At 46.4% G+C, this 16,286-nt stretch overlaps 2 protein-coding genes and 1 long non-coding RNA gene across 6 annotated transcripts in view; 1 reads left to right on the top strand and 2 right to left on the bottom strand.

The window, feature by feature from the left end:
• The window catches only part of LOC309399916 (neutral alpha-glucosidase AB-like), a 38,820-nt gene extending 31,640 nt beyond the window's left edge, over window positions 1-7,180 (bottom strand). For 2 of the 4 annotated variants that reach the window (XM_081968134.1, XM_081968136.1), the window contains exon 1: window positions 579-638. In XM_081968134.1, coding sequence (XP_081824260.1) covers window positions 579-604 — 26 coding nt within the window. In that variant the 5' untranslated portion in view covers window positions 605-638. Of the gene's footprint in view, window positions 1-578; window positions 639-2,271; window positions 5,112-7,020 lie in introns of those variants that run through there. The other 2 variants (XM_081968135.1, XM_081968137.1) reach the window with 2 other exon arrangements.
• Window positions 7,181-8,451: 1,271 nt separating this feature from the next.
• LOC309399998 (uncharacterized protein C11orf98) lies at window positions 8,452-11,433 on the bottom strand. The gene is made up of 4 exons (XM_081968297.1): window positions 11,307-11,433; window positions 10,272-10,396; window positions 9,881-9,978; window positions 8,452-9,147 (listed from the first exon to the last, which is right to left on the bottom strand). Exons 1-4 carry the CDS (start codon window positions 11,343-11,345, stop codon window positions 9,032-9,034), a joined length of 378 nt encoding a protein of 125 aa, XP_081824423.1. The 5' UTR covers window positions 11,346-11,433; the 3' UTR covers window positions 8,452-9,031.
• A 129-nt stretch (window positions 11,434-11,562) lies between these two features.
• On the top strand, window positions 11,563-13,831 carry LOC309400080. The gene is made up of 2 exons (XR_014176604.1): window positions 11,563-11,619; window positions 13,031-13,831. It is a non-coding gene; the product is annotated as an uncharacterized lncRNA (long non-coding RNA).
• The last annotated feature ends 2,455 nt before the right edge of the window (window positions 13,832-16,286 follow it).

Below are 16,286 nucleotides of genomic sequence, written 5' to 3'. Positions count from 1 at the left end.
AAACAGGCTGAAGACCAAGGGAGGCCCCACTGCAGGGCTCGTTCCCTCGCTGGCAGGGCTGGGACTACAAGTCCCATCATCCCCCTACAGAAGGGCAAACTGGGGAGGGGGGAGTCGCAGGGTGGGCGGGGCGGATTCAAACGCTGCGGAAGGTAAACTTTGGTCGAGAAGGGAAGGAAGCCCCCCCCCAGCACCTCCTCCAAAGGAGGCCGCTCGGCTCAGGATGATGGGTGATGTAGTCCTCCGCTTGGCAAAGGTCGTTTCTGGTGCCCTGCAGGAGGGGAAGTCGTGGGGTGGAAGGCGAGGGGGGTGGGGGAAGAGGAGGGGGGACAGGGATTCCTCAGAAGGGGGGAACAGCCACATGGGCCCCAGAACACAAAGGGGAAACTGAGGCACGGTGTGTGTGGAGGGGGGGGAGTTAGGGGAGGGGGTGTCCCCAAGTTCAAAATAGAACGAAGCAGGAATAGAACAGAGGCTATTTAAGGAAGGAAACCCGCTCGGGGGGCGACCCCCCACCCAGAAACACGTCGCCCCCCCAACCCCAAAAAGAAAAACCCCGAGCGAGCTTCGCTTCTAACCTCCTGGGCGCCTCCGCCGCCGCCATCTTGGATTCTGCCGGAACCCGCCCCCCCTTCCGCCGCGGCTAAACCCCTCCTCCCCGCATGCCGACCTCCCATTGGCCTTCTCCGCCGGGCCCGCCCTCGCGATCCGCCAATCGTCGGAGACGACGACACACGCTGTTCAGGATGGCGCTTCCCATGTTCGGTTTTAGAGAGGGGGGGGGGTTTGCTGGACGTCTACATTCTTTAGAAGAAATAGGGGGAGTTTGGGAAGAGCAGAGCGGCCCAAGAGCCTGCAGGGGAGAGAGAAAGGCCACCCCTCCCATCATCCCCTGCTGGTTGAGGATGATGGGGTGGGGTGGCAAACCAGGTGCATGGAAACAGGTGTTTTTTTTTTTGCAATGCCCATCCTTGGCTTGGTTTTTGGTCATATATTTTTTATTATTATTAAAATTTTACAGCACAATAAAAATATTTTTTTTTAAAAAAATAAGAAAAAAGTTAGGAAATAAGGGGGGAGGGGAAAGACCACGAAATTCTGACTTTCTCTCTTCTATTGGGCATCTTATGCTTTTCCTTCTTTTTTTTAACCTCTTTTTTTTTAACCTCCCAAATCTATGAATCATCAGTTTCAGTTTTTTTGTACTCAAAAGTCCACCCCAAGCCTCGGCAGAGAAAGGGAATTAAATATTTTCCCACTGTTCCAACTAGGAAGGGAATGCAAAGAGCTGTGAGTTCCTGCTTTTATTGATTGATTGTGCTCGGAATTGACTGAAGGAAGAAGATGGGGAATCTCAGATCAACATCCCTCCAGCTCTGCCTGTCACTCAATACCCAGCAGTGCTGATGTGGCTTTATTTACCGACTGTCATAAACACTCTTGCAAAGAACTTCCTTGTTAAAAATTTCTTTGTTTGGTTCATTGTGTGCGTTAAAAGAGTCGAGAAGAGAATGAAAGGGAAGAGAAGGAGAAAAAGGAAAGACGGACAGGGGGGTAGAGGTGGGGGGGATGAATGGAAGAGGAAGAGACGAGGAAGAGGAGGAAAGAAGGAGGAGGATAGCAAAAAGGTAAGGAATAAAAAGAAGAGGAAAAAGGAAGGAAAGGAGAAGGAGGAGAAAAAGGAATAGAGGGGGAGGAGAAGGAAGGAAGAGGGAAAGAGGAAAGAGAGGAGGAAGAAGAGGAGAAGAAGAAAGGAGGAAGAGGAAAAGGAACAGAGGAGAAAGAAGGGGAGAAGAAGGGGGAAAGAGGAAGGAGGAAGAAAGGGAGGAGGAAGGAAGGGGAAAAGAGGCAGGAAGGGAGGAGGAAAAGAAGAAAGGAGAAGGAAAAGGAATAGATAAGAAAATTGGAGTAGGAGGAAGGAGAAAAAAGGAAGAAGGGAGGAGGAAGAGGAGTTGATGAAGAAGGAGGAGGAGAAAAAGGAGGAGGAAAACGCAAGAGGAGAAAGAGGAAGGGCAAGAAAACGAGGCAAATATCCATTCACATATTTTCAACCTTCCCTTAGTCCTTCCTTAAATGCAAGTTGAAACCAATTAAAAAACAAGAACAGAGAGAGACCCCCGAATTAAATCTTCCTCCCCTTCCCAAAGACCCTTCCTCTGCTTGCCCATCGAAGCAAAGTCGCGCCAAAGCCGCTCGTGGGCTTCCCTCCAAATTCCAATCCACCAAAGAGCCCCCATCTTCCCCCAACCCCAGCTCCCCCAGCCCCCAAGGTCCTCTCCTCTCCTTCACCACGCCAGAGCCCCTAAGGGTGGAACCGCCCCGAGAGCAGCCCCAGCCGGTCGATGTTCTTATGCACGACGCTGTGCAAGACGTAGAGGTATTTGCCGGCGTCGGCGTCTCGGGAAAAATCCCGGAAGAAGAGCCCCGTGCTGGCGTCGAAGCTGAATTTTTGGGGCAGGGGGCTGTTGTCTCTCATGTAGTCCCAGACGCTGAGAAGGAGCAGGTGGACCTCAAAAGGAGCCAGCTGGTCGAAGATCTCGTGCATGTTGCTCAGGACGGGGGGCAGGAGGTGGCCTTCCCCCATGCAGGCCACCAGGGCGCAGGAGGCCTGCAGGGGCCAGGGGGAGCTGGTGGTGTCGTTCTCCCGGCAGGCCTCCCAATGGGCCATGAGCGTAGCCATCAAACCCCGGAGCAACACGGAGCAGTAACACAAGGCCGGCCTCCCGACGGCCACCAGCTTCAAGAGCTGGAAAAGCAAAGGGTTGTCGCGGAAGGAGCGTCCGATCCGGATGTCCCGTTCGACGGTGTTGCATGTGTGCTCCTCGGGGGGCCAAGCCAGCTCGCTGTTGGTCACATCCGGGCACACCGTCTCCACCAGCACCACAGCGACTGTCTTGGCCGCCTCGGGGCTGATGGCGTTGCCCCGGGGCAGCTCGGGGGGTCCCGAGCGCCCTGCTCCGCAGCACCTCAGTAAGAGACTCAAAAAAACCTGGACGTTATGGGAGATCTGTTCGGGTTCTTGCCGGTGCGACGCCTGGGGCGGTTTCAGGCCCCTGCCGATCACTCCCGCGTGGAACACTGACCAGACGCTGCCGGAGAAGTTCACGGTCGCCATGAAGCGCCGGTTGATGTCCAGGAGGGACAGCTTGGTGGCCTCCAGCGTGACGTCGTTCCTGGCGGCGGGGGGCTCCACTGTGCCCCCAAAAAGCTCAGCGTTGCCCTGGTGCAGGGCGCCTTCTACCAGGTACTGCAAGATGGCCTTGCTGGCTGTGGGGGAAGCGCCACTCAGGCCGCAAAGAAGACGGCTGCCGTAGCTGATGCCCGCCGGAGATTTCTCCCGCAGAACCGAGAAGAAGTGGTGCACGGACGAACGGATGAGGAACAGCAAGTGGGCCGGCCGGATGGCCTTGGGCATGGGGCAGACGGACAGGAGCAGGGCGGCTGCTTGGGCCACCTCTGGGTTGCTGTGCAGCAGTAGCTGCCCGAAGTCATAGATGTGGGAGGAGACGGCTTGGCCCAGCTGGCGGCCCATGGAGGCCGGGCTCTCTCCTTCCCACTGCAGGATCAAGGCCAGGTTGCGGAAGAGCTGGGCCGTGTGGGGCTCCGAGAGAAAGCCAGCGTGGAGCTGGCGCACGGACTTCTTCACCAGGGCGGCCAGCAGATCGGTCATGCAAGAGCTGAGGACAGCGTAGAGTTGAGTGGCGAGGCTCAGCTCCTCCTGGCTCTTGGCCAGGGTCAGTAGGTAGAAGAGGGCCTCGCTGGCACAGCTGGGGGTGGAGTAAACCGAGAGGAGGACAAGCAGCTGGTGCAGCCAGAGAAACCGCTTCCTCTCCAGCTTCAGAGTCTCCGTGCAAAGCTCCTGCGTGTGGTTCTTCAGGTCATCCAAAAACGGCACCGGGCGAGGAGGGACCTCCGCCAAGCTGGCCGAGCCCCGGTTGTAAACCAGCTTCTGCAAGTTGAGCAACAGCAGCTGGATCACACGGTCGCAGGCCTCCCGCACGCTGTCGTGGACTGCCAGGCCTGGGGTGGTGATAACCGAGGCCGGCATGGCAGTGTTGACGAGGAACTGCAAGGTACGGTAGGCTCCTCCCGACGTCTGGCAAATGAGGTGTACCACGATGCTGACCATGTTCTCCAGCTCCTCCCGGGGCAGCGCCGCAAAGTGCTGGTGCAGCTGGTTGAGGACGGCGGGCTTGAGCGACTCCACCAGCTCTGCGGAGATGGTGCTCAGCAACATGGGGGACATGACCGCCAGCTGTAGCAAGAAAGGGACAGTGGCCTTCTGTTGCTGGTCGCGGCTGGGCCCCAGGCTCCTGTGGAACATCCTTAGCAACTCCTGCTTGATGCTTTCCGAGTGGCGGGAGGCCAAGTGGCCGAGGATGCCGACCACCGAGGCGATCTTGGGGACCCGCTTATCGGCTGCGGCGGAGCTGGGAAAGAGGAGGAGATCGGAGGACGCCGTCCCATGCATGCAGAAGTCCTTCAACCCGCAGGAGAGGACTCGGTTGATGATGGTGTTGGGGAAGGAGGAGCCGATGTGGGCCACCACCCAATCGAAGTGAGGCGAGTGCTGGACGGACGTGTCCAGGAGCGCGTCGACGCAAGCGTCCGGACAGCTGTTAATCATGGAGGAGAGACACTGTGTGTAAATCTCCATCAAAACCCGGGTGGCTTTACAAGACATCCATAACTGCAGTAGTTCGTTCAGGCTGCTGGCGTGGGGTACGTCGTGCCGCCCGGCGTATTTGCTACTCAGCTGCCCCATCAGGTCGATGGACCAGGAGGAGACGAGGGCAGCCCAAGCTTTGGGATTCATGCGGACAAACTCCGATAAGACGGTTTGGATCTCCGACACCACGTCGTCCAAGTTGGGACCCTGGGAGCGGAGGCCCCCCATCCCACCGTCACCGGCTTCCAGTTCCAGAAGATAGGTGCAGACGTATTCATCAAACACACTCCGGAGGTGCTCGAGCACCGCGCTGCGAGCGGGAGGTAAGTTGCGCAGCAGTAAAATGGCACAACGAGCGTGTTCTTTGATAGTGAGTTTGTTGCCGTGAACGGGGTCCACGCCACTGAGGAAAGCTTTGATCTCCTGGGCCAATTCTTGGGAACTGCAGGAGAAAGAAGAAAAGTCAACCCAGATTAAGGACAAAGGTGATGTGGAGGATTCAAAGGCCCAAGATCATCCAGCTGGCTTCATGTCTACGGGCAGAACTAGCACTCCCAGTCTCCCAGTTGCTAGCCTGGCTCTTACCCTCCTGTTAAAAAATGTAAAGCTAGATATTTATGGTGCATCCATCCTCTTTATACTCATTTGTTTTCCAAAAAAAAAAACCCACACAATTTGCAATACAATAGCAGTAGCAGAGTTGGAAGGGACCTTGGAGGTCTTCTAGTCCAACCCCCTGCCTAGGCAGGAAACCCTATACCGTTTCAGACAAATGGCTATCCAACGTCTTCTTAAAGACTTCCAGTGTTGGGGCATTCACAACTTCTGGAGGCAATTTCTGTTCCACTGATTAATTGTTTTATTGATCATCGTCTTCATTTTTTTTAAAGTTAATGGATTATAAACCTGTTCTCATGTTTTTAAAAAATATTGATCATCTCCATCCTGATTTTTTTTAAAAAAATCATTTATGGATCATCATAACCTCATTTTTTAAAAAATAGCCTTTATTAATAGCCTTCATCTTCATCCTCTTATTAATAGCCTTCATCTTCATCCACTTTTTTAAAAATAACATTTACGGATCATCGCATCCTTATTTTTTAAAAAATAGCATTTGCTGATCATCATATCCTCATTTTTTAAAAAAGTAACATTTACCGATGGCCACATCCTCAATTTTAAAAATCACATTGACTGATTTTATATCCTCATTTTAAAAAAATAACATTTACTGATCATATCCTCATTTTTTAAAAAAACAAATGACATTTACTGACCATATCCTCACTTTTAAAAATCACATTTATTGATCTTTATATCCTCATTTAAAAAAAAAACATTTGTTTGTTTGTTTGCTTATTTTATTGGATTTATATACCGCCCTTCTCCCAAAGGACTCAGGGCAGCGTACAACATTAAAAAACACATATTTACTGATCATATCCTATCTTTTTTTAAAAAATGACATTTATTGACCATATGCTCATTTTCTTTTTTTTTTAAAAAGCATTTGCTAAACATCATCTTCACTCTCATTTGAAAGAAGCCTAACATTTATGGATCATTTTAAAAAGCCAGTCTTTTTAGCAACTAGAATTGTATTTGCACAACATTGGAAAAGTAAAGAGATTCCTACTGAAGAGGTGGTGATTAGGAAAACACTAGAATGGTGCAGAAATGGATAGATTCACACTAGCAATTAAGGAGAAAGAACAAACTGCTTATTATATGACATGGGAAGCTTTTTACCAAGGGTTCGAGAATCCAAAAGGAAATTGGAAATAATTGGAAGAAGGCAACAAGTAGAACATATATTAAGATAGAGATAAGAATAAAATGGCAACTAATAACAGGGAGTAGGAGGAGAATAAGCATGTTTAATGTTATTGTTGTATTTTTATTAGAAGAAATGTTATGAAGGCAATGAAGATTTGCACATGGGCATAATTGTTCAGCGTAATTATAATTTGTGGAAGGATGTTGCACAGAAACAGTTGCACCCAGACGACACACTGCTTAAGGGGAGATGAAATGTTTATATTTTAAAAAAATTGAAAATAAGTAAAGCTTAAAATAAATAACAAGGCAGTTTAAAAAAAACCTCGCATTTACTGCCCATGGACAGCACCCTCCTCGTTTTAAAAAGTTTAATTCATTCATTGCAAGCATTAATTGACCCTCCTTTCTCCCCCTCCCTTTTCTCTGCCCCCTTTGCACCTTTGCAAATCTCCATGGCAACCCTGAACGGTTGGGGGCGATGCACCCACCCCTTCCAACCCCCACCCCCACCCCGGGAAGGGAATGATCTCCACGCCTCCCTCCTCCTCCTCACCCCCCTCCCAAACTACCTGAGCGACGGAGGCACAGCGGCCGGTTTGGGGCTGGGGGCCGACCCAGGAGGCCCCACCACCCCCGCCGGATCGCACAGAGCGGACATCGGCCGAGACACCTAGAAACGGCTAAAAAAAAACAACCTTTTTTTCCCTCTCTCCAACCCCCACTTGTTTTTCTTTTGCGCCTGCGCCCGCTGGGCCCCCGAGCATGGGGGAAGAATTAAAACGGCGCACCGAGGGCGACCCTTGACGAAGAGTCCCAATGGGTTCTTCGACTCCGGAACGAACGTTCCGCACAGCTCGAAGCGGGTTCCTGTTTAGAGCTTATTGTTTAGAATAGAATAGAATAAGAGCAGAATAGAATAGGCGTAGAGGAGAATAGAATAGAATAGAATAAGAGCAGAATAGAATTCTTTACTGGCCAAGTGTGATTGGACACACAAGGAATTTGTCTTTGTTTCAGCTTCAGTGAAATGTTAACAGTTGGAACCATTACAGACTCAGCCCAGCCCAGTCCCTGTGGCTTATTAATCATGGTCAGTAACTTCATATTCATAACTTCATATTCAAAATATATTCAATTGTTCTGCTTGGATGTTGGGCAGCTTCAGTTCAATTTAACAATTAAGATAACCCTGTCTTTTTTTTTTTTACTCTTGAGCACTGGCACACATTAAAAATGAAATTCTGTTGCCTGATCTCAATAGCATGTGTACCTATCCATACCAAGTGCTATATAGATACATGAATAGAATAGGAATATGAATAGAACAAAGAGTTGGAAGGAACCTTGAAGATCTTCTAGTCCAACCCCCTGCTTAGGCAGGAAACCCTATACCATTTCAGACAAATGGTTATCCAATCTCTTCTTTAAAACTTCCAGTGTTGGAACATTTACAGCTTCTGGAGGCATGTTGCTCCACTGATTAATTGTTCTAACTGTCCAATGTGCTATATGGAACAAAACTGTGACTAAATTTAGATGTTGTTTCAGATACCAAGAACCGTGCCCCCTCTTTCAGAAGGTAACAAGGGAAACAGGTCGTGAACAGGATGTGTAGTGTCCCAGACAATCCTGCAGAGTCATGCTGGCCACATGACCACGGAGACGTCTTCGGACAGCACTAGCTCTTTGGCTTTGAAACGGAGGTGAGTGCCGCCCACTAGAGTCAGGAAGGACTAGCACATATATGCGAGGGGAACCTTTACCTTTACCTTAATAATTTCATATGGCTCACTGTTGCCAATTTGTGCAATCAAGCAATTCTGACTCCAGGCAAAACCAGTCAATATGGTTTTCTGGACATAACTGGTTCCCATGTCATAGTTTTAACTGTGTTTAGATAATAGCCACTGTCAAATGCACTATGCCTTAACACAATGTACAAACTAACCATATTCTTTCCCTTCCTCCTCACAACACAAAAATAAAACAGTAAAGCAAGAAACGGTTTTTTTTGAGAGTTTATTATATGGATCAGAACACAATTGGAACACGTGAAAGCAGAAATCTCTCTCTGTGCTCTCCCTTTTCAACTGAAATTGGTTGCGAACACTGAAAAAAAGTTGGTGTTTCACATATACGCAGATTAACTATATACATGAACAGTTCCAGGTATTTGTGCCATAATCTCGCACGGCCACTGAAGTTCTTAAAACTACCACCCACACCTTACATGTAAAGCTTCTGTCTTATCAAGTACCCCTTTTAACTTCAGGCTAGCTGAACTTTAAACAATTTTGTAATTCCTCCAATTCAGGAATTGGGAGCTGCTCGCCAAAAGGAAAATGGACCAGACACACCCTCTCAAAGCGTGGTCCGATGGGTTTTAAATTCCTTGTTGAAAGCAAACAAACTTTATGGAGCTAAACTAGTTCCAAAGCTGATTTTTCTAGTTTTTGGTTACCTGTCTTTTTTCCTCCTATTCCCCCCCACTCCCCAGCCCTACCCCGACTAGGAATCCTGTCCCTAGTAGGCTGGGAAAGAGAAAAGAAACTGGTTTCCAAGATTTCAGAAGCCAGAGGTTCAGCTTTCCAATCCTGGTGTCATGTCAGCTGCCACCATCTCAACATCTGGACAGACTTTTGGAGTTACCTCCTTTTTCTTCTTCCTTTTTCCACCCCGGGCTGGAGAAACATCAACTGTACGAAAAGGAAAGATGGAAACAGTGAAAAGTCAGCACGTTCTCAAAGACACAAAGACTTCTGCATTCCTGATCCAATTTCCAGCAAGTGGTTAAAGGGCAAACAATCCTCGATTTACAATCCCAATTGTGAATTTTGGTCAATAAGCGATATGGTCCTTAAGCGAGTCATACGGCCATAAAGAAAAATCCAAATTCCCCTGTAGACTCTGCCAGAAGTTGAATCACAATGACTGCAAGCATCATAAATGTGAGATGACTACCGAGCGCGCAAATTGCAATCAGGTGGCCATAGAGCTGTTGTGACAGGTGTAACTTTGAGGATCAGTCGTAAGTCACTTTATTCAGTACTGTCATAACTTGGAACCCTAATGAAACAAGTAGTCATAAATCAAGGACAATCTGAAGTTTTCATTGATTGGAAATGTTAGGATGGATGACTTTGGAAGATCTTTCTAATCTTACAATTCTAAATGATCCAAGAAGGATGGAATAACTGGGGGACAAAGTGGAAATTGTATTCTACAATAAAACCCTGCTTTTTAATAAACCAGCTAAGAAAATGGATAAGTTTAGAATTTGTTCTTAGCCACCCCATGCTTTCCTTGTGTATTTATTCTTCCTTACTTCTCTGTTGTTTTATTATCCAATTCTCCTCAATCTACCTAGCCCTTTATAAACTCCAGAATCAAAGAGATTTATTTTTAGAGAGAAGAGAGAAGAAAATGTACCCTGCATTTCTGCTTTTTCCTTAGTGGCGTGACGAAGTTGTTTCAGCAGTTTTCTTTTCTTCTTTCCCGAGAGAGTAATATTTGCCCGTGAACTAGATCTGGAAGAGAAGAAGGTAATTACAAATAGAGAAGAAATATTTTAAGGTCAATTCGGGAATTTAGAAAAAAAAAAATTGTTCTTCTAAATCACTGCTTCTCAACCTCATCAACTTTAAAGTGGATAGACTTCGATTCCCAGAATTCCCCAGGCAGCAGCCTTTAAGATGGGTGGACTTCAACTCCCAGGATTCCCCAGGTCAGAAAGATGAGAGTTCTGTATTACAGCATTTAATTGGCTTGCACATTTTTCTTCCCCAGAAATAAACAACCAACCAAAGCGAACATGACTCACGATCGCTTTTTCAGGTGATGCACGGTGATAAGACCTTCATCCACCACAGCTCCCACAATCCGGTGTTTCTTTCTCTTCTCCTTGCTCAGGACACGGCGCCGTTTGAAGAGTTTTTTCCGCAGCTCCTGACACAAGAGAACAAGAAGCCTTTACAAGGAGCCAGCGCCATAAAAATAAAATAAACCGCAGAAAAATGACAGTTGGGCACATCAAACATGCCTTTATCCCAAGCGTGTTTAACCTCTACTAGAAGTTAGGGGGTCAGAGTCATCAGTAACTGAGTTTAAACACACTTGGGATAAAAATCTAGAGATTAGATAGATGGATGGATGGATGGATGGACAGACAGATGATAGACAGAGACACAGAAGATATACATAGTTGTAAGATAGATAGATGATAAACAGATAGATAGATAGACAGACAGATAGATGATAGACAGAGACACAGAAGATATATATAGATGTAAGATAGATAGATAGATAGATGATAGATAGATAGATAGATAGATAGATAGATAGATAGATAGATGATAGATAGATGATAGGAGAGAATAATAGATGGATAGATAGATGATAGATAGATAGATAGATAGATGATAGATAGATAGATGATAGATAGATGACACATAGATAGATAGAGATAGACAGATAGATGATAGAGACACAGAAGATATATATATATAGATGTAAGATAGATAGATAGATAGATAGATGATAGATAGATAGATGACACATAGATAGATAGATAGATAGGGGAGGGAGGTATGATAGATGATAGATGGATGGATGGAAGGAGAGAGAGATAAAGGAAGACAGAAAGAAGAAAGGAAGGAAGAGAGGAATTCAGATAGAGAAGGAAGGCAGGAAAGAACAGATAGAAATTAAAATAGATAGATAATAAGCACTTTAATTTTTTTAAGAAGTAAAAAATACCCTTGAATTAAATAAATGAATAAATAATGCCCCTAACCCAAGGCCCATAACCAATAATCACTTTTTGTAAAAAAAAAAATATTAAATATGTTAGAATTACCGTCCGCGGCCGGTTAATCTTCCCGGAAGGAGCCACCATGCTGAAAACCACGTGGCCCACTTCTTTCCCTTAGGTTTTAATTTCCGGGTAGGCGCCTCGGATCACGTGACACAGATGACTATGACGCGCGCGCGCGGGGGGGGGAGGCTGCTGCCACATCCTGATTGGTCCAAAGAAAGCGGCCAATCAGAACGGGCATTGGGGTGGGCTCCTCCCTTAACGTGCCTGTCTCGGCGTCTTTATGAATGCGCCACGTGGCGTGCTGGCTTTCTTTTGGAAACGGTTGCTGCCTGCAGAGGATTAGGAAAGCGAGGTAGGTTTCTTTTCTTTCCAAAGGGATCGAGTGGATTCCTTTTCCGGGCTTCTCTTTGGATTCAAGACAAGAGCTTGATTTTACCCTGCTCTGGAGAGAGCTGGTCTTTTTTTCCGGCTTTATTAATTAATAGTCTTTCTCTCTTTTTCTCCCTTCCTTCCTTTCTATCTTTTCCCTTTCTTTTCCCTTTCTCTTCCTTCCATTTTTTCTTTCCCTTTCCCCTTCTTTTCCTTGCTTTCTTTCACTTTATTTTCTTTTCCCTTTTCTTCTTTTTTCTTTCTTCACCTTCCTTCCTTTCATTCTTTCCTTTTTTCCTGTCCCTTCTTCCTTTTCCTTCCTTCGTCTCTCTTCCTTCTTCCTGAAAAATCAAAGCCTCCTTTTCTTCGCTGGATGTTATATTCTCCTCTCTCTCTCTCTCTCTCTCTCTCTCTCTTTTCCTTCTTCCTAAAAAAATCAAAGCCGCCTTTTCTTGGCAGGGTGTTACATTCTCTTTCTTTTTTCCCTTTCTCCTTTTTTCATCTTTATGAAAAATCAAAGCCTCCCTTTCTTGGCAGGATATTATATTCTCTTTTCTCTCTTTCTCTCCCTTCTCTTTTTTCCTCCTTCCTAAAAAAATCAAAGCCTCCTTTTCTTGGCAGTATCGGGTTTTCCTGTGCCCGATTCTGTAATGTACGGAGGTAAAGAAATCCTACCCAATGTCATGTCTTCGGTGCCAGCAGTTTCCCCATCCGCTGGTTCTATCCTCAAGCACTGGGACATGGCTGCTTCCTCCTTAACGTACAGGTAGTCCTCGACATACGACCACACATTTCTGTTGCTAAGCAAGGCAGTTGTGAGCTTCGTCTCATTTTACCACCTTTGTTGCCACTGTTGCTAAGGGAATCAGTTAAGCTCTGTAAAATGAATTTGGCTCCCTGGTTGACTTGTCAGTCACAAAGGGAATCCATCACCCCAGGATACTGCTGCCATCATAAATATGAGTCAGATGCCGAGAGTCTGAATTTTCATCCCTTCCTCATGGGGATGCTGCTGTTTGAACCTGTTTCTCTACTGTTTGTTCGAAGGTCGCCAGTGGGGATCACGGAACCCTGCCACCGTCACAAACATGACTCAATTAGCAGGAGTCTGAATTTTGATGCTGCAATAGCCATAAGTGTGAAAAAAATGGTCATAAGTCACTTTTTTTCCCAATGCCGTTGCAGCCTCAGTCGCTGAAAGAAATAGTTGTAAGCCAAAGACTATAAGGCAAATTTTATCCATCCCTTCTATGTTTATTTATTAAATTTCTACACCGCCTGTCTTCCCCTAAGGGGCTATGGGTGATTTAGAGCAAAATAATAAAACAATACTGGCTGATGATCAGAAGGATGTCACTGTTTGGCTAATTTAATTCTCTTTTCTTTTGACAAAGGTTTGGACAAGATTGAGGTATATGTAAATCAAGAAAAATGAAGATCCGGCAAACGAAAGGAAAAGAAACCCAGAAGTGACTTCAAAAGACTGTCGGAAAAATAATCTGCAGTGTATTAATTTGATGTATTTCTTTGCCTGTCCCTAGATGTACTTTTTTATTCAAAGCTGTGGCCCATAATTGCATTTTTTAAAAACAAATGTGATGAGGTCCTTTTTTAAAAGATCAGTAAATCTCAGAGATGGCATTGTATACCACTTAGATTAGGCACCTACTAATATAATAATAATGATTGATAATTGTTAAGGGACGTGGTGGCTCAGTGGCTAAGACGCTGAGCTTGTCGATCAGAAAGGTCCACGGTTCGAATCCCTAGCACTACATAATGGAGTGAGCTCCCGTGACTTGTCCCGGCTTCTGCCAACCTAGCAGTTCGAAAGCATGTAAAAAAATGCAAGTAGAAAAATAGGAGCCACCTTTGGTGGGAAGGGAACAGCCTTCCGTGCGCCTTCAGCATTGAGTCATGCCGGCCCCATGACCACGGAGATGTCTTCGGACAGCGCTGGCTCTTCGGCTTTGAAACAGAGATGAGCAGCGCCCCCTTGAGTCGGGAACGACTAGCACCTATGTGCTACCTAATAATAATTGAATATAATTTGAGAATCGAAGTTTCTTCAGTGTATAACCCTGATTAAGGCCCCAATTTAATCTTAATTTTTATTAAGATTTTTATTGTCTTGAGTTTTCTTGTATGTAGATTGCTTTCTGTTTCATTTCTGTATAATAAAGTACATTTGAAAAGCTCGGGTTTCTGCTGAATTAATTAAAACACATTCAAAGTACTGTTTCCATGACACAAAACAGTAAAAAATGTAGCAAGTATATGAGCACCTTGATGCCTTAACAGAAGGGGTATTAGTTGATTCATAGACAAACCACGAATTCTGATTTATGGTTTATTGGACAACGCAACGACCACCTTGGAGAATAAAGCAAGCAGCTTTTGTTTAACACTCAATGGATACTATATCATCGTCATTTATAGACCCCATAATCCCTTGCGGAGTGGGCAACTGAACTGAACTGAGCTAGCTTAGTATTTACTGGCCGGACGCCGTACATGTTGCCAGTGAGGAGTTTTGTTCAGCAGATATATTCTCGGCATACCGAGAGAGAAATATCTGCATCTTCCCAGGATTGAACCCACAGCTCCCTGATAGTTAGGTGAGAGATCCACCTCTAGGCCAGGACTCCGATCAATGGATACTATAATTAGCAAAAATTATTTTATTTGTCTCCTGCCTTTTATTTTTACAAATAACCAGAGGTGGTAAACATATCAAACACGCCTTCCTTCCTATTATCCCCACAACAACCTTGTGAGGTGGAATGAACTGAGAGGAATGGCTCCCAAGTCACCCAGCCAGCCTTCACGGCTAAGGCAGGACTAGAACTCGCTACCTCCCACTTTCTAGTTTTGAATCACAGGACTAAACTGACTTGAGACCCAATTCCCTACAGGCCCTCCTCAACTTACGCCCTTTCGTTTAGTGACGGTTCAAAGTTACAACAGCACTGAAAAAAGCAACTGACGACTGGTCTTTGAATTAGAAACTCGTAGCATCCCCCACTTGAGGATGTGCAATGCAATATTTTAGATTGGTCTGATTATGCCGAATAAATGGATTTTCTTCCCTTCTTTCCTTCCTTCCTGCTCGTCTTTCCTTCTCATCTTTCCTCCCCTTCCATCTCTCCCTCCCTTTCCTTTTTTCTTCCTCCCTCTTTCCTTCCCTCCCTATTTTTACTTTTTCTTTCTTTCTTTTTCCTTCCTCCTCCTTCCTCCTTTCTCTTCCCTCCCCAAACACATCCTGCCGCAACCCCATTCCCCTCCGTAATTCAAGACCCCACAGAGCCACGAAGGGGGAAGAGGACACACACACCCCAGCCCATCTCTGCCCTCCAGGTGCCTTTTGCAGGCGGAGGGGGGAGTGCTAGAGCCCCCCTCGGCCAGCTGAGGAATGACAGGGGAGGAGAGTGAAGGAGGGGATGACTCACTCTATGCAAATGCTCCACCAATGGCCACCCGGACAGCCAGCTGGCATGATGGGAAACGCACAGAGGGGCGAGAGAACCCCCCTTTTTACCCCCAAATCCCCCCACGGGAGATTCTGTTGCAGTCCAGCCGAAACAAAGCCCTGGGCCGAATTGATCCCTTGGGATCTCTTTGCAACCCAGTCGTGCTCCCCGAAACTTGGAGGATCCTCTGCGTGGGAGTCCTGGGCCTCATCCGCCTGGGTCCAGTATCGCTTCTCGGCCTTTTGGCTAAGATCAAGTGTAGTATCTGTTCTTATCAGTTTAATATCTGATATGTCCTCTATTTGAGGACTACATATTAAATGGATTTTTGGAACTGGGAGATGGAATAGGGGCTTGCTCCGTCCACTCCAAGCATCGGCCTGGTATTGCAGTACCTCCAGGAACGGTGCACCTCCCCCTGGGAGGAATCTCACTGGTCAAAAAACAGATCTTGGTTAGGAACCTTGTGGGGGGATCCACTGAGAGGCTTTGGGATCTGGCTGCAGCCTCTGCCTCTAGCCATTTGCACCCATGTGCAAGTCCTGTGTTAGGCGGGCAGGTAGATGAACAGTGAGCTACTTGCTGTGATGATGGGTGGATGAGATTCTCTATGCCTAATAGAGTATACAGGGATCCAGTTTAGGGGTAGGAAGGAGGGCCAAATTGAGGAGTGGGTTAAAAAGTCTTTCAATGCCATCAAAGGATCCAGTCTTAGGCCAGGGAGAGGGGCTAAATTTTGGAGAGGGTTAAAAAGGGTTTTCACTCTGCAATAAATCATAAAAGGTTCCAGTTTTGGGTAGGAAGGGGGGCCAAATTGAGGAGTGGGTTAAAAAGTCTTTCAATGCCTTAAGAGGTCATTAAAGGATCCAGTCTTAATGCCAGGAATGGGGGCTAAATTCTGGAGTGGGTTAAAAAGGGTTTTAACTGTGCAATAAATCATACAAGGATCCAGTTTAGGGGTAGGAAGGAGGGCCTAATTGAGGAGTGGGTTAAAAAGTCTTTCAATGCCATCAAAGGATCCAGTCTTAGGCCAGGGAGAGGGGCTAAATTTTGGAGGGTTAAAAAGGGTTTTAACTGTGAAATAAATCATAAAAGGATCCACCAAAAGCACTGATGAGATTACCTAGCTGGGTCACGAAATGTCTGCAAGGAAGCCACCAAGCTCAGAGAGCACCAAAGA

Source organism: Natrix helvetica (genome assembly GCF_964273705.1).
Source record: "Natrix helvetica genome assembly, chromosome: 16".
Classification (NCBI taxonomy): domain Eukaryota; kingdom Metazoa; phylum Chordata; class Lepidosauria; order Squamata; family Natricidae; genus Natrix; species Natrix helvetica.
This window is presented reverse-complemented; position numbering and strand designations above follow the sequence as displayed.